The sequence below is a fragment of the Penicillium rubens genome (genome assembly GCF_028828025.1).
Source record: "Penicillium rubens strain IBT 27055 chromosome Unknown utg000003l_segment0_segment0, whole genome shotgun sequence".
NCBI lineage: Eukaryota > Fungi > Ascomycota > Eurotiomycetes > Eurotiales > Aspergillaceae > Penicillium > Penicillium rubens.
In genome coordinates this window covers 3,199,684-3,225,393 of record NW_026890601.1, presented here as the reverse complement: position 1 = coordinate 3,225,393, position 25,710 = coordinate 3,199,684, and the positions used below count along the sequence as shown (strand labels likewise).

At 47.0% G+C, this 25,710-nt stretch overlaps 7 protein-coding genes across 7 annotated transcripts; 5 read left to right on the top strand and 2 right to left on the bottom strand.

Moving 5' to 3' along the window:
• Window positions 1-317: 317 nt before the first annotated feature.
• On the top strand, window positions 318-3,833 carry N7525_007441 (uncharacterized protein; the record flags this gene model as incomplete). Its single annotated transcript, XM_061214104.1, has 7 exons — window positions 318-499; window positions 562-805; window positions 861-1,109; window positions 1,161-1,264; window positions 1,331-1,668; window positions 1,738-2,392; window positions 2,441-3,833. 7 exons carry the CDS (start codon window positions 318-320, stop codon window positions 3,831-3,833), a joined length of 3,165 nt encoding a protein of 1,054 aa, XP_061068535.1.
• An 847-nt stretch (window positions 3,834-4,680) lies between these two features.
• On the top strand, window positions 4,681-4,935 carry N7525_007440 (uncharacterized protein; the record flags this gene model as incomplete). The annotated part of the gene is made up of 1 exon (XM_061214103.1): window positions 4,681-4,935. One exon carries the CDS (start codon window positions 4,681-4,683, stop codon window positions 4,933-4,935), a length of 255 nt encoding a protein of 84 aa, XP_061068534.1.
• Window positions 4,936-5,224: 289 nt separating this feature from the next.
• On the bottom strand, window positions 5,225-5,881 carry N7525_007439 (uncharacterized protein; the record flags this gene model as incomplete). The annotated part of the gene is made up of 1 exon (XM_061214102.1): window positions 5,225-5,881. One exon carries the CDS (start codon window positions 5,879-5,881, stop codon window positions 5,225-5,227), a length of 657 nt encoding a protein of 218 aa, XP_061068533.1.
• A 643-nt stretch (window positions 5,882-6,524) lies between these two features.
• N7525_007438 (ankyrin repeat domain-containing protein) lies at window positions 6,525-7,988 on the top strand (the record flags this gene model as incomplete). The annotated part of the gene is made up of 1 exon (XM_061214101.1): window positions 6,525-7,988. One exon carries the CDS (start codon window positions 6,525-6,527, stop codon window positions 7,986-7,988), a length of 1,464 nt encoding a protein of 487 aa, XP_061068532.1.
• A 2,392-nt stretch (window positions 7,989-10,380) lies between these two features.
• Window positions 10,381-10,563, bottom strand: N7525_007437 (uncharacterized protein; the record flags this gene model as incomplete). The annotated part of the gene is made up of 1 exon (XM_061214100.1): window positions 10,381-10,563. One exon carries the CDS (start codon window positions 10,561-10,563, stop codon window positions 10,381-10,383), a length of 183 nt encoding a protein of 60 aa, XP_061068531.1.
• A 6,092-nt stretch (window positions 10,564-16,655) lies between these two features.
• N7525_007436 (mitogen-activated protein kinase HOG1) lies at window positions 16,656-18,050 on the top strand (the record flags this gene model as incomplete). Its single annotated transcript, XM_061214099.1, has 8 exons — window positions 16,656-16,711; window positions 16,761-16,812; window positions 16,861-17,001; window positions 17,060-17,103; window positions 17,154-17,253; window positions 17,313-17,660; window positions 17,733-17,811; window positions 17,863-18,050. The coding sequence occupies 8 exons, from the start codon at window positions 16,656-16,658 to the stop codon at window positions 18,048-18,050; spliced, it is 1,008 nt and encodes a 335-aa protein (XP_061068530.1).
• A 2,259-nt stretch (window positions 18,051-20,309) lies between these two features.
• N7525_007435 (uncharacterized protein) lies at window positions 20,310-24,270 on the top strand (the record flags this gene model as incomplete). The annotated part of the gene is made up of 3 exons (XM_061214098.1): window positions 20,310-20,389; window positions 20,497-23,999; window positions 24,053-24,270. The coding sequence occupies 3 exons, from the start codon at window positions 20,310-20,312 to the stop codon at window positions 24,268-24,270; spliced, it is 3,801 nt and encodes a 1,266-aa protein (XP_061068529.1).
• Between the last annotated feature and the right edge of the window lie 1,440 nt (window positions 24,271-25,710).

Genomic DNA, 25,710 nt, shown 5'->3' with positions numbered 1-25,710 from the left:
ACTGATGCCCTCAGCCCACCGCAGACTATACCCAGAAGGGATTAGCCCCCACAGGGTCGTCTATACTGTGATAGTTAGTTCGTTGATAGCATTGTTGCTGCCCTCAATTTTTGGAGTACTACATCTTATCAAGGAGATACGTCATGACCAAAGGGCGCAGGACGGAGTGGAGAACCCATCCGTTTCATGATGTTGCTCATATCTTTCTTCTTCAGAGCGGCTCGAGCTCAAGATCTCAGATATAAAAGCAAACCGCATGGCGGCATTAGCATGTAATAATCAACAAATCTTCTGTCCAAGCGTCTTTTGCATTGATTATGGGCCGAAAGGATTTTTTTGCCAAGCGCGATGAACTCGCGAAAGAGAGGCGCCGTCTACAGCGGGAAAAGAATGGTTATGCCCCTGGAACCCATAAAGAGGAGGACTCAATTCGGGAGAAAGACAAAAGGCTCCCCAAAACCAACGAATTACACCGAGAAACTATGAACCTTTGGCTCGAGTGAGTTACGCAGCATCTGAGTGGCAATCCTTTCCTATTCACGCATTCTGACCTTCCTTTAGGTTCACTGCAGACCCGGAGAATGGGTACGAATATTATAAAACTTTTCTCGGTTCTCCTGCTCCAACACATGAGATGATCAAAGCGTACATTCGCTGGTACGCAAATTCTATTCAAGGGCGACTGAATGACGATGGTCTACCCACGGTGAGAACCGTGAGTGCGCATGCCGAGAAATTCTTTGGTGGATTTGAACAATTCACAAGAACCAAAATCGTCCCAGACGATCGAAAGGAAATAAAAATGGTTGGTTCATTCATAACTTCCCCTCTGAGATCATCTTAAACTCACCTGGATGTAGTGGATCAAAAAAACTTTGACCGCAGATGGCGTCGTTGTAGATCAAAAGAAAGAGAAACTCAACTTCACAAAGCAAGATTTTTTGAGAACAGTCTCATCTTTGTGGCAGACTGACCACCAAACATTCATTCCGGGACTGCTCAAAGTTGTCATCTTATTTGCTCTCCAGCTGTATCTCTTTACTGGAGCAAGAGTCGGAGCTTTCATACCCTCTAGTGAGGACAAACATGAAAGAGGTCTTCGATACGAAGTAAGGCGTCTTTACTCCAGCGATATTATACAACATTAATCTTTATTCTAGCATATCAAGTTGATTCTATTTCCTTCATCCACAGGTCGTTGGGCGGTGGGTTGGAAGGTAGATCAGAAGTGGCTCAAAAATCGTCGATGTGAAAAATACACAGTGTGAGTTAGAAGGACATAGTGGTATGTTTATCGAATATACGGGACTTCACTAATTGGTGCTTCTAGATTCGGAATTGGCATTCGGGACAGCAACAGGCCGCAATTTGCGTCGGGCTACCTTCTTCTCTCCCTCGCATTAGCACACGGTGCTATTTATGGGGTGGATACTGTGGATGATCTGGCGCAGTTTGATCTTTCAAATGGCGAGATTCGGTTGCGATGGAAGGAAGAGTACTTGGATAAACCAGTTCTCAGACATGCCACGGCGGACGGGCCTCAGGAGACACCTCTGACGAAACAAAAATTTTGTTCTTGCCTGCGTCAAATTTTTACTGCTGCAGGGTACTTTGGTGAATTGGCAACGATCCATTGTATACGACGAAACCTTGGGAAAAAAGTCGAAAGTAAGCCCCCTACACCACACAAACACAATAGACACAAGAGAGAGATCTTAATACTAAGTTTTATCACAGAGAGAAACGGATCTGCACCTGTCAGTCAGATACTAGCACATCGGGGGCTAAACACTTTCCCGGAGCATTATCAAGCCCACTGTTCTTCCATAGATACAGTGGGAGCTGTTCTAGATGAGGAAGACCAGTCTGACCATATCGAGTACTTCCAAGGTTATGTTCAATATTACGAACGTGGCTTGCCAGGTGAGTTGCCAGCAGAGATCAAAGAGAGTATTTTGGAAAAACCAGATATGGTGGAAATGAGAGCCCAGATCGATTCATTCGCACAGAACCACGACGAGAATAGCCTCAAGAACAAGAAGTTGGAATACAGAAAGGCGCTCGTTCGACATCGCCTTTTCGAACTCAGGCAATATCAAATTCGGTGGGCACAGGAGAAGAGAGACCGGAAGGTTATCAATCGAGGAAAAGAAGAGCCAACCCATTCGGAGAATGACATTCGCGCACGCGCTCAAATGCTGATTATGCCCGAGGTTGCGCGAATCGCAACAGCCATGTCCTCCACCAAAGAGCTTTCCTTTGACGAAAAACTTCTCTTTGTCGAAGATCTACAGACGCAGTGTCTCCGTGATTTTGACGTGGTATATCTCCCAAACGAAAGCCCAGTACAAGGCCTCTGTCCTGTAAAAGGTTGCCAAATCAATATTGCAAGGTGAGCTCCCCGACCTAGTGATAACCTGGCGGATACTAACTCTGCTAGCCTGAGAAAATGTGACAGAAGTGCTCATATTCACGGATGTATTCGGCGTGAGAAAGCATTTGGCCTTCAAATATCAGAGTCAGAGATGCGGTTTTGCTATGAATGCATGGACTGGTGTTTGTCGAGTCAATGGCGGGATCATTGTGATACCCATCTCCAGTCCTGGAAAGCCCAGCACTGCGAAGTAATTATCTATCGTCATACCGTCATCCGTCCCGGCTACTGCCCCTTCTGTTTGTGGGACCCCGATCTCTCTGCAGAAAAGCGTTTGCGATACTGGCTGCGAAGTGACAATCTGAGGGAACACATTGAAGGGCAGCACTTGGCTAAAATCGGGCATTGTCAGACAAAGCCAATATGCGGATGCTCCCAAAGCTTCCACAATGAGCGTGACCTCCGACTTCACTTGCACGATGCGCATGGGCTCAAGGAAACCATATGGCAAAATCCAAAGCTACCCAGTAAGAGAAAGCGCACTTGCAAGTTGGAAGCCCAAATATCTTCAACAGGTCCACAAGAGGGACATTCTAAGAAAGCTCGATTTTACCATTACTCACATCCAAGTCATGAGCGTGAGGACTGTGTGCCAGAAGGGTCTTCTTTCCCCGTCCCGGCCTTGCTCCCGTCTGTTGAAGGGAATCTGGAACAATACTCAGGGCAAAGTATTTGTGACAAATATAGCGTCAGCAACAGGAGCAACTCAGTGGAACCATGCTTCTCGGAGTTAGTTTCCTCACCCAGCTCAGGGCCAACAACTCCTGGCCTTGAGGCCATTGATCCTCGAATCCTCGAGCCGCCTAAATTCAACAGTGATAATGCACGCCAATCTTGTGATCAAGCTGCCATCCAGCCGGAATCACTCAATTTCCCACATGAAGAGTGTGAGGCAACTTCCGTCAGTGGCATAAAACAGCCGCAACCTCCCGCTCTAAGCTTTGCCAGTCAGCCTTCTGGATACTGTGCTGTCACTGAAGCCAATGAGGAGAGGAAAAATTTGCAAGAACATCTCACCTCTTTGCCTACTCGTGACCAAGCTGTTACCGCAGAATTTGGCTGTGACAGTAATCTACCTACACGGGAAGATGGCAAGCAAAATCTGCCTTGTGATGACCAAGTCCCTCCCAGCAGCCCTCGCAGACCCCTCACTAGAGCCAAGGCACAAACCCAGTCGCCTCAACATTATCCAGGTGGTCTGGATGGCTACAACCCCCCCAAGAGGCTTAACGCAAAGAACAAACGGAAGTTGCGTGACCTACAGAGGAAGAATTTGACCCTGAGACAGATTGGGCCTCATTTCGCGGATGTTGATATGGCGTTACTGCGACAGGCATGGATGGAATTGAAGCCTTCTCAGAGATGCACTAGGTCTCGGGCTAATTGGAACGGTAACTAAATTATTTCTTCAGTCAATAATATTTACATGTGCTGGAATTTTACTTTGTCTGTACAAATTTGCTATCAGCCGGTGTCCGACCCTCTGCCGACCTTCAAACCCTAGACTCCTTGTCGCACCATTGGAACTTTTTGGTTGTGCGAGAATAAGGGATCATTTAATAAATGGATCGCTCAGATGCCTGCTAAACTACACTTGTCTACAAGGAGTAAAGGAGTAAATTTGGTACGTTAAACTCAAGGGGCAAAACCCTACACTTTAAGCGCAGCAAATCTGAAGCATGATAAGCGTCTTTTTAGGCGGGCTCGCGGATGCACCTTTATATTATAATCGATTCATTTCCAGTGGCATTTTATTAAATCTATCCGGAACATAGCTTTACTGGGCAAAGGAGACCGTTTGGGGCTAACAACTCTTGGCTGTTCTTGCGAAAACTTAGTACAGCCAGCTTGTTACAATGAAACAAATAGTTACATTACAATTACATGGTCCGCACCGCCACAGATGAGGAAGAGAACTTAGTAAGTAATTATGAAGAGGTAATGTAACGTACCATGTATGTTTTGATATGTATTTCTTCTGAGAGATCTGCTATTTCAATCATCCTTGTAACTTCTCAATGGTGTTATACATATGAGCATAAAATAGCCTTATAAAGAAAACGTTGCCCAGATCAAACCTCATAGCACTCATGTCGAAAGCAACCTTCAACTTCAGTCACTTGTTTAAAACGGAATTGCAAATTCTATGGTTGGTCTGCGGACAAAATCCTTGAAAAAAGGGTGGGTCGACCGACCTACCAATTTGACGTGGTTACGTAGAAACTTGCTCGTCCTAGGATGACAACATGCACTGCCAGGAGGCTACTGTGCGGCCCCAGGAACTTATTGGCACCCAGGAACCTCACTGGGTGCTCCCGGAGACGGCCTTCTTGTCCAACCTGAAGGTGGTGGGGTTAATACTCCAGAATTCGGAACAGATGAATTCAGCGCAGGGATTATTGCTGGTCGGGTTACTCTCTGTGAAACATGACCCTGTGAAGCAAGTTAATGGTGCACTCAGTCGAGCACTCTATCCAGGCGAATTGAAACTTCTTGTCTAAATTAAAAGCCTTACTACTGAATGAACTTCTACTCTTATCGTTCCAATAATAATTTTCCATACATTCCCTCGGCTAGTTATGACGAGCAAATTCGAGTAGGCAATCGATTGAAGCGTTGTATTTAAGGAAACTCAGGGATTTGAAGGTCGCACAGGCCACGCCTGTTCGTACAGTATCACGGGAAAGGTGTCCAAAGATATTCTCATTGGCAATTTGTTTGGTAGCCTAGCATTATATCCTCGGATATCTTTTACGTCAAGTGATTTCATAGCTTCTTGCCCAGGACGTGTTAAACTCTCCATTCAGTTTCCGAGTTGTGTCCGAAATCGCTCGGCCACAGAGCCTGAACCTCATCGAGGACGTCCTCGGTGACATCTTCCCATTGTCTGTTCATATGTTCCACCATGTCGGCATCTACAATGTCGAATTTGTGGCCAGCCCAGACTCCCTTGGCCAGATATGCTCCGCCCGTAATGCCTGTTGAACTATCCGACGACCAACAGATACTCATCAGAACTATGTGGCCAATGGTGATTCCAAATGGCAACGCGTCCTCAAAGAAGTATTCACCGGTAGTTAAATTCCTCAGGACTCGACTTTTGGGATTGTAAGGTTTTTCCATGACCGTGAGAGTCGCTGCTTTCTCTTCTTCGTAAGACCAAAATCCAAACGTTTTCTCAACGACATCGTAGCGGAGGGGCTCGGATGTTGCACCGCTCACAGCGGAACTCAGGTGGAACTTGTCTTGTTGAATCGTGGCAGGGAGGTCGTCTGGATTTAAGTAATCCCCAATACAGATGAGCTGAGTGCCAGCCCACTCGTTTTCAATCAGGTCACGCAGTATGTTGGACCACGAGGAAAAGAGCAACTCTGATAACTTCCCACCAAATGACTGTGTTGTGTACTCGCGTTTGGACGGGCAAACCACCAGCCAGTATTGGCCCATTGTTTGTTTCTTGAACGAAAATGATAGGATAGAATCCGTGGAAGTGGGAGCCGTTAACAGATTAGAGCAAAGTTGAATGCTCGAGAAATGCTAATATTGGATGTAACTGGAAGATGGTACACTTGTGGGTTGGAGGAACTTGTAATATGGCTGGCGAGGCGCTTGACCTTTGTATGTTGGTCACGATGGCGCCACTTGGCCCTGAGACAAGAAACAGAGATCGTAGGAGTTAGGTGACTCGGTTCTCGTATGTCCGTCATATTAGAGTCTCAGGTACGATGCATAACTCCCAGGAATCGGTGAGTGTTCCCTGGGAACACTATAGCCGCCTTCCGGGATTCTTAGGGCTCCTAGAAACCAGTCACAGGGTCCCAGGAGCAAGTAGCACGATCCTAGGAGCTGGTGACTCAACACTTTTAGGTAACTCCGTGTCGGTGATATCGTTATTTAGTGCACTCGCTGCGATAATATGCCCTCAAAAATAGTTAAATAGAAGCCAGCACCACAAAGAAATGCGCCTCCCAAGCTCCTCCGCCAACCACTCGCGGTGGCAAACTTGATCTCTAAATTATTACTCTGAGCCCTCCTTTTATTATCATCTGCATAGGTAGTCGTTACCTATACGTTCACGCAATCTGCCGAAATGCCGCTTTTGGGACTTCCACTAGAACTACTTCTGTGGATTGGCAAGTCCATCGACAAGAAAGACCTTCGAAGTCTGTGTCTCACATCCCGGAAATCCTACGTCGTCTTCAGTAAGAGCCTCATGGATTGCATAGACTTTCAAGACACCCCGCCAATTCATTGGGCAATCGAACATAGAAGCTTAGGCATCGTCAAACACTTTCTGGGTTGGGAAAAGGCAGATGTCAACCGAAAGTTTTCTGGCCTTACACCACTCATGTTGGCTACAAAGTTGCGGTACTCAGAAGCTGTTGATTTGCTCTTAAGCCATTATTCAGTGAATGTCATACAGCGTAATACTTTGGGAGAAAGTGCCTTCTCGATCGCTGTTCTGCATGGAAGCGTCAGTATTATCGAACGGCTCCTCAATGTACCGAACATTGATCTCAATAACCAATCACTGGACGGGATTGCGCCCATTTCAATTGCGCTGACCTGTCGCCAAACTTATGTCTTCCAACTTCTTTTGTCTGATGAGCGAACAAATGTCAACATCTGCGACCATCATGGCCAAACACCACTGCACCTAGCGACAGAAATTGGCGACTATGGAGCAATCCAAATGCTTGTACGAAATCCTCGAGTTGACGTCAACTGTTTCAACCGTCGACAGAAAACTCCGTTGCTTCTGGCTGTCAAAGGACACGGCCGTTTCCTCCCCATCAAAAAAAGGCTGCTTGTCATTGAAGCCTTGCTTTTGAGTCCATGCATCAACCTTAATTACCAAGATAAGAATGGACGCACTGCAATATGGTATGCGGTGAGCAATTCCGACGTAAAATTGGTTGAGCTCCTCTTGCAGCAAACAAATCTGGACCTCAATTGCGCCGACAAGCTGGGCCAGACACCTTTGGCAAAGGCTGCTGCGAAAGGCTCCTTAGACTTGATCAAAGTCCTCTTCCGACAGCCGGGGCTTCATAAGAGCCCTCAATTTACCGATGCATTTCCGCCGCTCTGGTCAGCATGTCGCGCAGGACAATTTGCAGCGGTTGAATTTCTCTTGCAGAATTCAGCCGATATCAACCAAATAAGCCCATCGGGGACGTCGCCACTTGAGGTGGCAATAATTATGGAGCATGTCGACATTGTCCATCTCCTAGTCAGCTACGAAGGATCTTTGTTGATCAATGACCGAAATCATTGCTCCTCCTTTACTGCGCTAATGTTTGCGACGGCTCTAGGCAGGTCGGAAATTGTCAAAATATTATTGGAGCATCCCAACATAAATGTGAATGCGGTGGACGACCAGGGAAGAACATCTTTCTGGTGGGCAGCGGCTGGTGGGCATTATGAGGTTGTGCAGTTATTGGCCAATCGACGTGGTGTGAAAAAGCGACTGAAAGATTCTAATGGCCAAACGGCGTATGCCATCGCCAAGCAGCGCAAACATGGGCATGTCAGGGTTTATTTGCGAAGCTTCTAGGGCTCAGCTACTTTATAGAAAGATATTTCAATTGGTGCTATATCAGGCTTTGAGCGTGTGCACAGCGATCGGGTTCTCTGAATGCATACAGTACTGTAACAGCAGACTTTTCACGGCGGCCTGTTGTCTACTGCTCGTCATTCTCCAGTGACAGCTGCCAAGAACAAAGTTGTAGAACCCATCCCTAGTCCAGGGAATCAGCAGTGCTACGGGCTTGTGCTAATGCTACCTTAACTGGAAAGGATGCACTGCTGGATGGTTTTTACCAAATTACTCACCCGTGGCGCAAGCCTGCGGTGCTTCAAGCACCAAAACACTTTGGCCTTTTGTGCTGGCTTTCGGGTGACAGGTAATTATCGAAGTACGCGACTACTCAATGGTTTCACGTGGTCCCAGACCGGCCTCGTCGGTACGGGCGCAGTCTTTTTAGATAGCATGCGGTGGGCAAGGCCATAGTATAGAGGGTGGTTCACTGTCTCAATGATATGCATCACCCTCAAGGTCCCGCTTTCCACTTCTAAATCAAAACGCCCGCTGCATAGGCGCGTTCCCACTTGAATAGAGCACGTACGATGCTGGTAGTCAGCAAAATTCCTTTTAGTTCAGAGAGAATAGCAATTATCCATTTTTCGGTCCATCCATATATCAAGTCTGTATAGGCCCACGGCTTTGGCGATTAGAGGTCACGCAGTCCTTCTGGTGACCTCAAAGGATAAAACATATACACCTGCATGGTTGGTCCCTCGGCAAGGATAGGCTCTGTGGGTTATAAATTTAGAACTACCAGCATTGATAAAAATGGCAACGACCATTTACTTAGGCATTCGAGGAACTAGACATCGCGAGTTAGCAATTCTCTTCATTTTGGCTACAGTAAACAGCGGGATTAAGAATAGGGGTTAAAGAGTGGTTAAGAAGAGTGGTTAAGAATAGGGGTTAAAGAGTGGTTGAGAAGAGTGGTTAAGAATAGTGGTTAAGAAGAGTGGTTAAGAATAGTGGTTAAGAATAGTGGTTGAGAAGAGTGGTTAAGAAGAGTGGTTAAGAAGAGTGGTTAAGAAGAGTGGTTAAGAAGAGTGGTTAAGAAGAGTGGTTAAGAAGAGTGGTTAAGAAGAGTGGTTAAAGAGTGGTTAAGAATAGTGGTTAAGAAGAGTGGTTAAGAATAGTGGTTGAGAAAGAGTGGTTAAGAAGAGTGGTTAAGAATAGTGGTTAAGAAGAGTGGTTAAGAATAGTGGTTGAGAAAGAGTGGTTAAGCAGAGCGGTTAATTATTAATCGGATCATGTTGGTCATCTGGCTTGGTGATCCCCACCATTTGTTCAACGCAAGCACTCTTTCCCTAAACACATTGACAACCCTAAATCAGGAACATTCTGCGCATTAGACGAACCACCTGCCAGCAAAGAAAAAGACGGGCCTTTGCCTGGTACGTGTAGGATTACTGTCAATTGTGAACAGCTTTCATTAACCCTTGAAATCTGCGGTACGTAACTATTCTTTGCACTACAAAATTCGTAACAAAAATATACGGGGTGATCAAACGGCAACATTTGCTATCATTTTCAGCCAACCGAATCTCAAATATGGCTATTAGCAGAATAATGATTCTCTTGTGTTGAACGCAACAAATCAGCCAAAGGCACATGTGAGTACGAGCTATGAGGTTTTATACAATATGGCTGTTATATCATGGGTATATTCGGGTTATTATTGACCTTCTGTCTCAGGCGGGCTTGGTTTACGATTTCAAAGCGGAGTCAACACAGAGATTGCAGGATTATCCGGCTCTGGTGATCAACCGCACGGCCTTAGCCTCACGTGCATGAAGGGTGGGAGTAATGACATGCTTTGATCTACAACGTCTGTACCCAACGCGCCCCATCATAGCCGCATCCGTGTAAAAACCCAGATTTCCCAATCGCTCTTGGCGGCGGTGTAGCCTCATTGGCTAGGCTTTGTATTTATCCCGTTCTAGTCTGAACAGAAAGCACAACGGGAGGTGGGGCCGGACCTATTCTCGAATCCCCGCCCAATCAGTAATTCCCATCCCCTCCTTTCTCTGAATTGGAAGCGAGATAATGGAAGAAAACACCCGCACTAAAATTATACTTTGATAACAATTTGGACGCAGGTACGAGTAGTGGACTCCGCTTCAAACGGGTCAGATTCGGGATTCGAGCTTCCCACTAAAAGTGTACTTTACTCCGGCCAAGGCATCATGTTAGACACGCAGGAATATGACCTACCAGCCGTTATTGTTGTTTGAACACGATCCACGGAGTGGAGAAAGAAGGGAAAAAAAAAAAAAGCCCCCCCAATTAATATAGTGGTAATGTATACTGTAGCGGACAAATGATAAATTATCTAGGTGTCCACACACGTCTCAATCAAGCTTTTCTACATGTTGTCATTGGAATCCCACTCATCCCACCTATTCGCCCCATCACTTTCTGGCACCTCAAACCAAGACGCCTTATCTCGAAGAAAGATATGATGGCTTGGCAGTGTGATTTGGCTTTCGGCTGCATCGAGTGTCCCGGCAGCTACGCTCACATCCTGTGGGCTGCGATCAAGGCTCATGCTGAGGGTCGAACCGCAGCCTGGACAGAAGCTTCGTGCACCAGAATCGCTTGACCGTCGAGTCGCTCTCTGTGGGTTTGACATGCCATTGAACACTGTCAGCCGAGAACATTGCCCAAGTCTGGTAGGGTGCGCCGGCCTGTTTGCGACAGGTGGTACAGTGGCAGTTGACCAAGCAGCTTGGTGTAGCAGAGGCAGTGTAACGAATATAGTTACAAGCTCAACTACCGGAAGCCATTCTGATGGACAGGGTACTCGCTTCTTGCAGGGTAACCTGTCTGACGTCTCGTGGTTTGAGGTTGTTACGCTTGGCAAAGGGAGAAGTTCGTCCATGCTCTACGTAAAGTGATTCGATGGCCTATTACTTCACCGAGAGCCGGGATAAGCTGACGTTTGCCGATTGGGCAAGAAAACAAGAAGCAGGCGCCGGTCGCAGATATGCCGTGGACCGTCCCGGTAAGAGAGGGGCTTCGAGCAGGAAGCGAAGCAATCACATAAAGGGAAACGTGCAGATGCATTGCATACATGCACAGCGAACCTTAAGCCCTGGTAAACGAGATTCGACTACGAAAATCAGGAGGCGAATAAGAACGTGGCAGTACAGCCTATGGGTACTGCAGCCAATCCTTTTTGCCCTCTCGCGCACGCACATCCACGCTAGTTAAAACCCTTTCTCTCACGTCGTTCATTTCATGGCACGGCATTAAAATAGCTATCGTATCATGGTTGTATGGGCTACGGCCTGTCTAGAACTAGAGAGATTGGCTCATCTCTCGGAATAATCACGGTCCTTGGAAAAGTGTTGGTTCAGTGTACTATTACGGTACTATAACAGTGACTCAAGTATCATTACTAGAACGGCTTTGCAGAAACTCCGTGGGCCGGGTTTTCGTGGGCGGGTTTGGGCGGTGGGCGGGTTTTGGCGAGGCCTAGCGTTAACTGCCACGCTCGACAGTAACTCAAAAGCGGTCAAATGTTGAAGTCGAGGGAGGAGACACTGCAAGAATTATGTAAGGCGACACCATAAAGGCGTTTAGTGTGGCTCTTATACGGATCATGAACCAACACTCAATGCGTTATGTTCCAGAACCAAGGGATGAACAACGGTAATCCGATTCATGATGTCGATAGCTCCGCAGAACCAATTATATGAACGCCATACTCTCGTTATTATGGACCGTAAGCAGGGTCTATAGATACCGCAGACCATAATCCAACAGAGTCGAGGTTCGTCAATTCCGAGACCACCTACAGAAAGATGGCAATTAAGGCGCAAAGTATAAGCCATGCATTAGAACCGGATAAAGGATTTGCGCCTCGTTCTGAACGAGGCTCGTGACGTTTGCACATAATATCTCAAAATCTGCGGCAATTTCCCCGCACATATTTCCTTGCTGAATTTGCAGAAGACATAACAACATCAAGATCCTTATGTACTCCGTAATTATTTTTATCTTCCCTCCCTAGCTTTTACTCGCAGGTCTTCGAAAAAAATGCTCTTCAGTGGACTTGAATTCGTCGAGAGTGTAAATTTGCATCGGAAAAAAGTCAAAGAGTACAACATAAAGTTGGTTTGATTCTGCTGAAGCTAGTAATGATGCGCGCTTCTTTTGATCATCCTACGTGGTCAAACAAGCACTCGTATTCTTTGAGTAAATCATGGGGTTCTTTTGTGGGGTTTGAAGCGGCTGCCTGGGATTTCAAGCCATCTAAAATTGACATCTTGGAAGGTGTGGGTGAATTCTCGCCATTGAATTCGTTCCCGGTAGATGACGATGCGGATAGCGGTTGTTGTATAGTGAAGAACCGGCATACGCCAAATTGAGAACAACTGCAGGCCGTTCCACGACAAAGTAAGCATTCATTGTGATCCCAGTCGTATCACGCACTCGCTCTTCTCCTGGATCCTAGACATTATCATACATTGTGCAAGCTGAAGTTCACTGTCGTTGATTCTGCCCCTTAGCTTTTGTATGGATCTTTGGACCATTTCAAGGCTAACTATGTTCAATTAGTTATAACCACAATTATACCATCTCAGGACACCGCCCCAACAAATTTAAATTAAAAATTCACTTGTCACCGGTGCTATCAACATTTGATGCCCATTTGTTACGTAACCCGCATGGAGTAAACCGGGAAAAGTGACCAATTCAAAGTCCGCTCTCTAACCGGATATACCAAGATTAAAAGCCAAGTGCAAATGATCTTCAGCACTTACTTCGCTTACCATGGAAATGTATTTGTATTTGTTTACCAATATGGTTTTGATCCTAGGGCCGGATAGTAGTATTTCCGCACTCTGTTCATTTACCTTAACACAGCACAACGTAGCCAGTTCGAGAGATCGTGGTCCTGAGCACTAGCTTGCTGGGAAAATGATGACATAAGGCGCTTAGACCCCCCATTATGCGTACTTTGGTTGCAACGGGTGAACCATTTAGAAGTTATCCATGGTGGCGTGAACCACTTGAGATAAGCGCCGGCTGGTGGGGGATAACGGAGCGCCACTAGTCATAGTAGGTTACTAAGGAGATATCCGCCAATGCCTTGAGGTTCGCCAGTGAGAGAACGTTTCTGTGAGCCAACAATCATATAATTTCATCGACCACAGTATTTGGTGCTATGTTTAGGCTCAATACAGAAGCAAAGCAGCTGCTCATGCAGGCAATAAGAACACTTAGGGATAAGCTTATCGCATTGTGCATTGCCCTCTCGGCAACACTTGCACGACGTAGTGCTCAGTCGGGGAGTGATCTGATCAGGCCTGCCATCTGAAGACTGAAAGCCCGGCGACATGTCCGCGTTGATCGCTCGCCCATTCTCGTGGTCAAATGGAACGTGTGTTGTATTGCCAAACCATTCCTTCACAGAAACAAAGACCGTTGTGAAGAGCCTGCCGGCGAAATCAGCGCTGGAACCGGGCTTGTAACGCAGGCTATCATGACGTGGACTTGCATTTTTCCCGAACCAATACACGTAAGTTGCTCTTTTCCGCACGATTGAGTGTGATGTGATACTCGAAATCAAGTAAACGTAGTTCATGTACTTTGCAATACACGGTTGAGCTATATACCCAACTGTCTTGTGTATGCTTTCGTATGGAAACCCGGTGGGACGACGTGGACTATTTAATCCAATACAGCATATCCAGATCATCGTAAAAGTCTTGTGGAGTAGTGATTGGCATAATACAAAACCCGCTTCGAGGCAACAAAATCCGGCTTCATTTTACCGCAAGCGGCATTGTGCGGTGATGGGCTGCCGGCTACCTCTTCCCACCAATGATAGCGGTTGCTTTGGTACGGGTCCCACACTGAACGGAAACGTTGGGTAGAAGGGGAAGGTAGACATTTTACCAAGCGCAACCTGCCCATAAGTCCCGTTCACTTCCCACACTCTTCCAATGTCACTGTGTGCGAAACCCCACTGAGACACACTATTATTACGTCATGACTAAAGCAAAATCATTTTCTACAGAGAGTATCTTTAGGGCGATTGAAAGCACATAGCTTACATGTAAACCTGTAGACACTGGGAAGATTTCCTCTATCGACCGAACGGGACAACCCATTTGAAGTTTGAAGTTATTGATAGAAATCAGGTGTAAAGTGAGCGTACTGTATAAATCACAATGTGTAAGTTCTCTAACTAAACTAAACAGCTGTCCCATTTACAATTTAGATGGACGGATTTGTAAGCAAAACAATACGAACTCGGCCCAAGGTTATTCCTCGGAAAAATTTGACACACCCCCCGGCTTTTGTGAAGCTATTCCCAGATGCTTCAAGAACTGCCAGGTATTATCAGATGCCTGATTTCTCTCGTTCCAAGCAGGTCTCTAAAGGCCTGCTGCTTCTGTCTCGGCAGTATTTTCGTGAGACCATCTGCCGGTATCTCCGCTGTATGCACATTAATGCGGCCGGCATGCACTTCTTGTTTCATCCAAAGCCGGTTTATGTCAACATGCCGAAGCTTTGTATGCATAGAAGCACCTTATTTTGTTAGCAGATCGACAGTCTGCTGGTTATCGCATGCAATAGACAGTGGATGAGAAGATTTAAGTCCCAAGGACTCAAGGACTCGGCGCCACCATTGAACTGTCTTTCCGGCTTCGGAGAGAGCTAGAAGCTCAGCCTCGGTGGTTGACGTTGTGACTGTCTTATGCACTCATAAGCGTTGCTACTAGTTTGGTCATATTGGATCCCCTTACCCCTTACACTGCGCTTGAACTCGTTCAATATTAGAAAGCCAAGGATGGCGCTTATTTTAGGCTCTGCAGGTCTCGCTGTCGGCTTCAGCTTTTGTGGTCTGGTCCCTAACGAAAGTGCCTTCTCGGTACGGCGACGGTTCTCGTGAGTTCTATTTGGGTAAGACTCAAGGCTCCATGTATAAGGAAATTTGCTACTCTCGCCTGTCACGGCTCCTCTTGGCGGGACTCTTGGATCGTAGGAGCGGGTCAGTGTCATCCAGATCCTAGCAGATTGTCACAAAGAACGTCATTGTCATACATACTTCCGAAATGAAGTTGTTTCACGGGTGATGTAAATAATGTAGAAACGCTAGCCAGCCACATTTTCCGACGCCACTTCAGGACACGTAAGTGTTGAGGACATTTCATGATATAGTATCAGTTTCTTCGCGGTCTACGCCATTCCATATCATTTACTAAGCCTATGGCCGGCCAAGGGAGCGGTTGGTATTTTGTTCTTCGCTGAAACCGACCCGTCTCCATGCCAGACTGCCATCGTGCATTCTCATTTCGAATGTTTAGTAACCAAATTGCATGGGCGAAGGAGATGGGAGAGGGGGCTTGATCCGACGCGGTAGTTGACCTAGTAGTGTCCTGGTCAATTAATATCTAGGCATATATCTATTTCACTCTCGTTCAACCAGTCTCGCCTGACAATTCTGATTTATCTGGCCATATCAGAGACCTACAGCACTCAGTGTGCAAAACGGGGTAAATGCAAACTACGGTTTAACCAAAACCCCAGTAGAGCAAATTGTTCATTTCGTTCAAGCTACACTCCACTCTTCCTGCCAATATTTAATTGACTGCTTATTATTATAGTGCCTTCAAGTAGTTGCTGTCATCCCATATGCTAATACGTACAACTGATATTAAACATCGTTTTTAGATAAAGGAAGGGCTTTGGATTATCCGTCGGTTACCATGCAATGAAATGTTTCAATATGATGCAGTCCCATGAAAATTAGATAGCCATTTAGCCTAAATACAAGCGATCCGGAATTCCGGCGTTGCGAAGACCCCTAGGGATCTTGAGTTGCATGAACGTTGCGCGCTATATGGCTGCGAATGGATGCTGTGTTTCGATAAGACGATGGCAAGTGTCGGCTTGTACCGCTTAGGTCTTTACACCAAACACACTAACTAATCCAGCATCATGTGCACATATATTAGCTTTGGTATTTCAAATTACCCACACGTACCTGCCAACGACCACGCGTGGGTCCTGCTACTCAAAACCCGCGCGGGTTACCCCGTGGGCGATTACATCGAGGCGAAAGTCTGACCCGACCTGGGTTTTGCGAGGCCTAGCGCCGCGAAGAGTCGGTCTGCAATCATGCAGCAGAGTCCTCCCGGAAGCGACAGCGACACCAGACTCTTTGAGTGGGCGCCTTAACGTTCCCGTACGCCGCGCTCCTGCTATTGAGGTGCATTCTGACACATCATGCCAACTGCATGACACGTAATTTCACAACCCACCGCTCCCATTTATGGGACCATACTGTTGAAATCTTCCTACAAGGAGACACGCTAATAGCCAGACCATGGTAGCCATCAAAATTTAACTTTAGTCTAGCGACTCGCGGTTACTTCCGTTTTCGGATGCACATTCCAGCGATCATGGATGTTATATACCGGGCGCAACGTAAAGTTTGATTTCATGTTCTTTTCTGTCTAATCCCGCTTGTGTGGCCGGCTGTCCGCTTGCGGCAAACTAACTAATGAGTGGTTTCACTTCTGATTAGTTGACGACCCTGTTTCAGATGGTTGAAATAAAAGATACCATTTAACTTGGAGATATCCACCCGTGATAGGCATTTGGCGCACCATTTCCACAATTATGACAGCATCCACAGAAGAGAAGAGAACTAGTTTTATTTTCCAGAATTTGGCAAGGTATTAACGTCTATTACTCTTGTTTGCTTCAAAATTAACCGCCCAGCAGGTACGAAGTCATATGTGTCGTGGGATCTGGATCATTTGGACTTGTGTGGTTGGTATTTTCCGCTCGAGGATACATTAATCGCAAATAAATCATTAACAAGACACCGGCAAGTTCTGCAATAGACGTCCTCGACGAGCAATATGTCGCGATCAAGAGAATACGCAATACTTTCAGTACGAAAGAAGCTGCGAGACGCGCTTATAGAGAGATAAGGTTGCTAAAGGATCTCCGGCACGACAACGTATGGGAGATACAACATGTGAAGCATGGCTCCTGCATACCCGCTAACCGCTACATAGATCATTACCATGACAGATGCTTTCGTCTTGCCGTCTGAGGATATGTAGGTAGTACTACCGCATCAGGGGTACGGAACGTCTATTGACTAGTCAGATACTTTGTGACGCCTCTCTTAAGGACGGATTTACAAAGGCTCCTTAGGTCAGGGCCATTAGAAAGCAAGGTAACCCAGGTTTTCCTCTACCAGATCTTAGTGCGCAACTGCATATCTACATTTGAGAGCAGGTTCAATCTTAGACTAACTTTCTACAGCGCGGATTGAAATACATCCAATCGGCAGGTGTCATTCACCGCGATCTGAAACCCAGCAATATCCTAGTAGACGAGAATCACGATCTGAAGATATGCGACTTTGGACTCGCCCGTATTTGGGAGCCACAAATGACAGGTTATGTTACCACGAGGTTCTACCGCGCGCCGGAGATAATGACCTCCTGGCAAACGTATGGTATGGAGGTTGATATATGGAGCTGTGCATGCGTATTTGCGGAAATGTTGAATGGCAAAATATTATTTCATGAGGAGAGTGATATGAGCCAGCTCTCGCTTATGGCGGAGTTCCTGGGAACGGATGGGATAGGGACAGGTATCAGTTCAAATGTATGTATAAGGATAGCCCGGTCATATCGCCCTCCTTGCTCGAAATGTTTTTCTTACAGGTCTTCTTTTTAGGGCCTGCGGACAATCAAGGCCATGCCTAACAGCGGAACATTATCACTGCAAAAGAGGTTTCGAAATCTAAACCCACATGGTGAGGTCATGGGAACATAGCATTCTAGCAACAAAAGCTCACGACTGGCAGCTTTAAACCTGCTCGAGAAAATGCTCAAGCCCAATCCCCGTCATAGGATTTGCGTTGTCGACGCACTCGCGCACGAGTACTTGAGACTCTACCACGATCCTACCGATGAACCTGTGGCAGCTGGCTTCTCCCATTGGCCTTCCAACGATGCTGGCCACACTATCGACACATGGAAAATGATGATGTGAGCTGGTACTTATGTTCTCCAATATGGTCCCTTCGCTAATGAACATGCAGACATACTGAGATTATGCATTACCACAACATCTAAGAGAATGATACTCAGGCTCGGCAAGCTTTGGCGCGGCGGACCCTGGCGACATCCAACTTTTGCTGTTAAAGGAACGGAGATGCGATCTTCCTTCTCCTCCGAAGGACGGAGCAGAAAATGCCCGAGATGCTCAGCCTGCAAGCGAATGCCTCTTTGGAAGCTCAGATGATACCTACATAAACAAGTGCCAGCTCTTGCAGCACTGGAGCTCAACTACAATGCTTGTTACAGGCCGAAACGGGAGGAGAGAAGTCCCTCCCAGCCATGAACCGGTTGGGTAGACAGTGAAAACGATAATACAGTGGCATGATGCAATAAATACTAGGAGGATACCAGTAGCTCAAAGAAAATGTCTGACGTTCGTCCATTTACAGTAGGATACAGTAAACCTACAGTGGTGAAAGCACGAGGATCAACGGGTAAGAAAAGATTTGCAATCGGTAGTTAAACAATTGGTTGTCTCAGGAATCCGACTACAGTACATTATGGTTGGAAGAATAATAAATTGATTACAATGCAGTGTGCGTGTGAGAGGGTGTGTGTAATTCATTTACGCTGACCCCTCGTCGAAGTTGGGACCCTGAATTAAGGTACAAGTGTGGATGTACATATTCAATCTATGGAAAAATTCCAGCTACTTGTGGTCGCAGTAGCTTGTTTGTCAGCTGCCTAGCGGACAGCCTAACAGGCAGCGACCCCTACAGACCTATACACGTCACGTGATCTGGGGTCCAACCCACCACCCCGTGTGCGACTAGGCCTCGCCAAGCGCCGGTTTGGGGCGGGGCTTTCAATTTCTTTACCCGCTCGCGGTTAACCAACCCACCGTGGGTTTCGGTCTTCATAAACCCGCCCGTGTTCTTGGCGGGTACCCATGGGTAGCCCAATATACCAAAACATGGGGAAAGATTAAATCGGAATGAATCTGATTGGTCATTTCGCGTAATTTTGTTGTTTTATTCCTGTCATTATTTTTGTAGGGTATTACGTTTGGTTGATACTTCTATTAAGCTCGTTCCACTTCTTGAACAAACCTCATCTAGAAACTGCAGGGTGGACTTGTTAAGCAACAATTGGAAAGGTATGACCGGCTGCGACAAAACCTTCGAAACCAGAAAATGACTTACCGTTAAGCCAGCATTATTTCTGCCCATCGCCATCAGCCGGCGCAAATCCTTCCATGCCCGCCCAGTCGACATTACCAAGCCCCTTTGCAGATTCGATGTCAATCTGAGGACAGTATCACGGACCGCGAATCACGGACCGCGAATCCTACTGTTCTCTCTCTTACCCATTGCTTGCCTCGACTGGATATGCCAGCAATTTTGCAGTCCCGTGCCAACAGCACACGATGGACACTCCCTCAGTGAGCTCCCGAGTTGAGGAGGACTACTTAGTCATGTCCTGTCTGCGTTGAGCGGCGTAGGGAAGGGTTGGCTGGAAGCGAAGGATGAGCTCCTCATCAAGTTTCTGGGAATTATTCCTGAGAAGCGTCAGACAGTGCGACAAACAACAAACTTGCTTTCGGTTGGTTGGAGCAGATCCTACCGATTGCAAAACATTGCCACTTTATTGCCGCTTTGTCTCGGCGCGGAGGAGACACAGACGAAGTAGAGGGGGGTTAGATTGAAAGAGGGGCAGCATGGCAAGCTTGAACGGGTAAAAGCAAATCGCACCACTGTACACTTATGAAAATCGTCGTAACAGCAAATTAGTGCTTTTACTCAGTTGTGCCAACTGTAGAAGGCGGTGTCAGACCACGTGGCCCAATGACAACCAACTCCAACGGGAATGAACGCTATGGCCCACGCCACCTGGACTCGGACCATTGGAATCCATTTCCCCTGTTTCTGTATCATTATGGCTAATAGTTGATCCATGGCAACGGCTTACTTTGGGCGCAGCGTTGCCATTTGATTTGTGGAATCTCTCCCAATAGATGTGATTGGCTTCTTGGGGGTAATCGGGACTGCCGAGCTTATATAATCTAACTGGTCGCTTCCGCTAAATGGAACTTTGCAATTGATTGAATTTCTAGCCCTTATCTGCAATAATTCGCCCATTTTCCAGGGTTACCACCAGTGGGTTATTTTTTCCTCCCATTCTGAGGAAAGAGGTTTGGCCGTTCTCAGTACACTGTGGGGCAGTTAGGGAATGCAATTCGTCAGTCGGTACGATGTCACATCCTGACCCATTTCGAAACGCCCAACCAAATCCAGCCAGCCTCGGTACATCTAGAGAGCGGGAATTTTATAAGTAAGTACAAGTCTTGGTTACCGTGCGCATGATCGTATCAGTCGTTTTACACTTTATATTATTCAGCAAAGTACTCTGAGTACTGACTATGGGGATAACCTCTATAGATACTTACCACCGCACCATTTCAACGCGCAAACCCTTCAACATGTCGGCCAAGCCACGTCAACGGAATTTGTCGCTCGATCCTCAGATCCTGTTTTGATTGCGTTTGCCCAGCTGGGCACCTTTCGACTGGATGCCCAACACACATTGATTTCACTTTTTGGTCGACACGAGCAGCATGTTCTTACCGAAGCCACTCGAACTCTCAGCCTGCAGGGTAATCCGGATAACAACGCCTGCGATGCACTTTGGTTTGGAAGTTGTACGATGTCCTATGAACGCAGCTTCTGCAAATCCGTTTTAAACGCTTCGACGTCCGCGCAAACCACTAGCGATAGAGTGGTCATAGTGCCAGATCTCTTACTAGATGATAGGTTCAAAGAACATCCAGATGTAACGGGCCGCCCGAATATTCGCTTTCTAGCATGCAGTCCCATCATTAGCCCGAAAGGCTTTGTGATTGGCTCCTACACCATCCTAGACAACAAACCCCATGGACCGCCAAACATCGATCAAATCAAATTCTTGGCAGATATAGCAACAACTGTGATGGATTATTTGGACACCATACGGTCTCAAGCACAGCGTCTTCGAGGTGAGCGCATGATTGTCGGACTTGGGAGTTTTCTAGAAGGGAAAGGCGGCCTCCGCAACTCATGGCTCAGTGAAACCGATGATCTTCCTTCCTTATGCATAAACAGAGATCATGCGGAGGGAGACATAAATCGAGAACAACAGGAAAAACAAGTCATGGATGACGTGATTCAAGCTATGACGCCAAGTAGCGCCTCAAGCGATCTGCCCCTCCGCTCACATCCCTTCCATACGCGTGAACGCAGAGAAACAGATAGACGCAAGCTGCAGACTCAGTTGCTGGCCAGCTCAAAGGCACGCAAGAGCGATTATCTTAATCGCAACACAGCGAATCAACATGCAACCAATGCGACTATGACAGCCGACAACATGGGGACCAAAGAACAATCACCAAAAGAATGTTATACGACTCAGGTAAAAGAGGCGTTTTCGCGGGCGGCCAACCTCATTCGCGAAAGCGCCGAACTCGAGGCGATTGTCTTTTTTGACGCGGATTTCCGCTCTGGGGAGGCTTTGGTGGACAACGCGCAGTCTGACCGTGAAAGTAGCGGCCTGGAAAGCTGCTCCTCAAGCGACGAGAAAGGGCAAGCTCGAAGAACCCTCACACATCATGAGAGTTTTACAACACAGGTTGAAGGCACTGGCAAGACGACGCTGAACCCATGCGGAATTCTCGGATTTGCAACTTCTAACTCCGCTAGCGTGAACAATGAATTGGCGACCGACAGCGAAATCTCACTGTCAGAGTCTTTCCTGCGAGACCTTCTGCGTCGGTATCCTCGAGGCAAGATTTTCAATTATGGCGAAGATGGGTCAATTTCGTCCGATGACAGTAGTGATGGCATGTTCAATAGCTTCAACCAGCGCAGTGGGGGCAAGACATATAAACGAACAAAGAAGATAATCCTGCGTCAGGACGCTGCTAGTCTTCTGCGACTTGTTCCTGATGCCCGAAGCATCGCTTTTTCACCATTGTGGGACCTGCATAAAGAAAGATGGTACTCGGGCAGTCTAGCGTGGACAAAAGCTCCCCACCGTGCTTTCACTTCCGATAGCGATTTATCGTTCATATTCACATTTGGTAATAGTCTTATGGCGGAAGTGCACCGCCTTGGCGCCCAATTTGCTGAACGTGCAAAGTCAGACTTACTAGCAGGTCTGAGTCATGAACTTCGTTCTCCACTTCATGGGATATTCGGAACAGCAGAGCTCTTGGATGATACTATTATGGACTCGCTACAACGCGGATATGTGCATACGATTTCGTCTTGCGCATTTACTCTGTTGGGATCGATCAATCAGCTTCTTGAATATGCCGGCATCAACGATGTTGGGCCGAACTCCGGCATAGCAAAACGACTGGGTGGAATTGGCCATAAATCGCCGATTGATGGGACACTGGCTAGTGCCGGGCAGGATCACGAATCTGGGGATGTCGATCCAGAATCTCTTGTCGAGCTTGATGTCGTTTTGGAAGACACCTTGGAAAGTGTTTTCGCGGGTTATACCTTTGCCGACAGTTCGCGTTCTCCTCTCAGAGGCGTCACAGGCGCCTCACGCGGGAGCAATCCTTTCAATATGCAAAGTAATGAAGTTAAGGTGATTTTGGATATCGACCACTCTCAAAGTTGGGTTTTCTCAATCCGCCCCGAAGCCTTGCGCGTGATCCTTACGAACACACTTGGAAATGCCTTGAAATTCACACAACGCGGCTATATCTACGTTTCTTTAAAGGCCGTCCCATTGAACTTTGAAGAGGACGGTAAGGTCACCCGGTCAAAAGTTATGGTGTCGGTCAGAGATACTGGATGCGGTATTGATCAAGAGTTCCTAACGAACGGGGTGTTCAGTGCCTTTTCGCAGGAGGATGTCCTGACCAGTGGCAATGGCCTAGGCTTGAACATAGTTCGCCGTGTTGTATCATCACTTGGTGGTGACATTCAGATCAACTCCCAAAAAGACGTTGGTACGGAAGTTTTGACGACTATGATCCTTGATCACATCTCTCAGAATATCGCCGACCGAAACAGTCTGGATACTGTCACGGCGACGAAAACCCTTGTGCGTGAGAGAACTATTGGGATCTTAGGTCTTGGACTCTCCGAGTTGGACAGAATTCTGGGTTTATCTTTGCAGAAGCTGTGCCGCGATTGGTTTTGTATGGACGTCTGTTTAGATGTGCCCTCGGAACCACAATTTTCTCAGTGTGAAATTTACATCGCCCCTCAAGAGTTCTTGGACATGGGAAATATGGAGGTCAAACCAATTGCACCTGATCTAAAACGACTTTCTTCGCCTGTCATCGTCATGTGTTCGTCTCCACAGTTAGCGCACTCGATGACTGTGGCAGCCAGGAAACGAGGAGGGACAGATGTTCTTGAGTTCATCAGCCAGCCATGTGGACCACGCAAGTTGGCAAAAATTTTGGGAAAGTGCCTCAAACGTCAACAGCGGCGAGTCGACTCGGCTTGCGGCGGAGTAGAGAGGGCACGGGGTCCCTCATATCCTCCAACGCCTAATGAACTTGAGAGGGGGCCGTTTCTCAACGTGCCGATTCTAGAGAACATCGGACAAACCAAGAGAAATGTGGCGGGCAATTCAGATCCAACTTACGTTGGAGGCTTGAGAGATCCACCCCCCCCGGGACAGATGAAACCTCCAAAGGAACTCGACAATTCTCACATTTCGACTACCGCACTTGGCTTCACCACAACAGAAGCTGAGTCGCCATCACAGCCTCAACAAAGTCCCTCAATAAGAGTTCTCCTTGTGGATGACAATGATATAAATCTCAGGCTCCTGATCGCTTTTATGAAAAAGCTGGGATGTGGTTATGCAGTCGCGCAAAATGGGCAAGAAGCGTTCGAGACTTTTAAAGCAAACTCTTCCGACATTCGAATTATACTTATGGGTGAGTTCTGATGAGTGGAACTACATACCCACTATAACCTAACCTATTTGCAGACATTTCCATGCCCGTAATGGACGGCCTTGAATCGACCAGGCGTATCCGAGAGTTTGAGAAAAAATCGCTCACCCAGAGTCATGTCAAGATTGTCGCTTTGACTGGTATAGCGCAAGACGACATTCAACGCGATGCCTTTAGGTCTGGTATGGATATGTTTCTGACGAAGCCTGTACGTATGGACAGTTTGGCGCCAATGATAATGGGCGCAACGTGATACGCACGGTGCTGTACATTTCGATTTCAACAAAATGAAACTGAGGGCCAGACAGCATTACTCACCTCTACGCTCACTTCGTATGTATTGTAGCCATTCGATTGGGCAGAAAAACTTTGGGACTGTACCTAGCAACTTCCCGAAACTTCTTCGATCTTGGAGTCTGCGTGCCGAAAAGTGACCTCTGGCGTTCTTTTCTGTTGCATCTACCACATAAGTACACCATACCAGGAAGGCATCAAAACCTTGGTCGGGATCTATCTCATAGTACGTCAATTACGTTGAACGAAGCTTTTCGTTGGTCCGCATTTCGCTCTGTAGCTTGTTGTCGAGTGTTCTTTTTAGACTAGCCTTTGGCAACAAGCGCTCTTCTGATGGGTTCTGGAGTCAATCGATGAGAATACATAGTTACATATGGCATACACATCGGTATCAGCTTAATCTTCTCGCAGATATCATCAAATTTTTCAGCTAAATGACTTCCGTGGCCCTCGAGTATTAAAAGCCGATACCCCTTCATACGCGAAGTAGTAGGGACTGACCTCAAATCGCCAATCAGGAGGAAGGCCCTCGAACCGTGATTCAATAAAGACACTGCCTTTTAACAATCACATACGGAGGGAGGGCCCAACTAGAAGCATCCGTACACTCAATATCACCCATCCTCGATTTCCGAGTTATAAAAGTGCTCGCCGACCGTAGAATCCGCTTCTCGTAATCACCCTCGTAGTAGCCGTTAATCCTATCGCGAAAGCAATCTCATCAAATTTATAAACGTCCTTCGGATCGATCCCAAATTGTAGGATGGTTTTCCCAACCAGATTAAACTACTCACTAATGAATTTCGAGTCTCCGCATTCCACACGTTCAAAATTATGGCGTCTCGAGAATCGGGTAGAAAGCAGCGGGTGCCTTTTAACAAATTTCGTAACTCAATTTTCGCCAACAGAAGGGACTGGAGTGGTTCCGCGCTTTTCGAGGAGAAGATCCGCCATTTCTCGTATAGTAGAGGGCCGGGGAGCTAATCCACGAGAAACAATAGAGAGAATATTCCTGTCAGTTTGTGACGACTATTAGCTCGGGTTTCAGCGCGAAATGTCGTCCCACGAAGACGCGTCCGGAGAGTTGATTAGGGTACGTTAAAACGGCGCGCTGCTTCGCGAATAACACCGATTCCTTTTTTTGTTTATAGCCTATACAGCTAATAAGGTCCTACCCTCTCTCTCTGTTGGATTTTGAGAAGATCGAGGGCGTATTGGTGGCATGGTGGGTGGTTGAGTTGACTAAAATCTAATTCCTGGGCGCGTTTTGAGTGGGGTGCGCAGCTCGGTAGTGAAATACCCTAGCATGTCTTGTCGTTCGGAGGCGGAGCATTTGGTGAATAAGCTGGTAATGTGGGGGTTTCCAATGGGGCTATCACAATTACCATTTTGGTTTTCG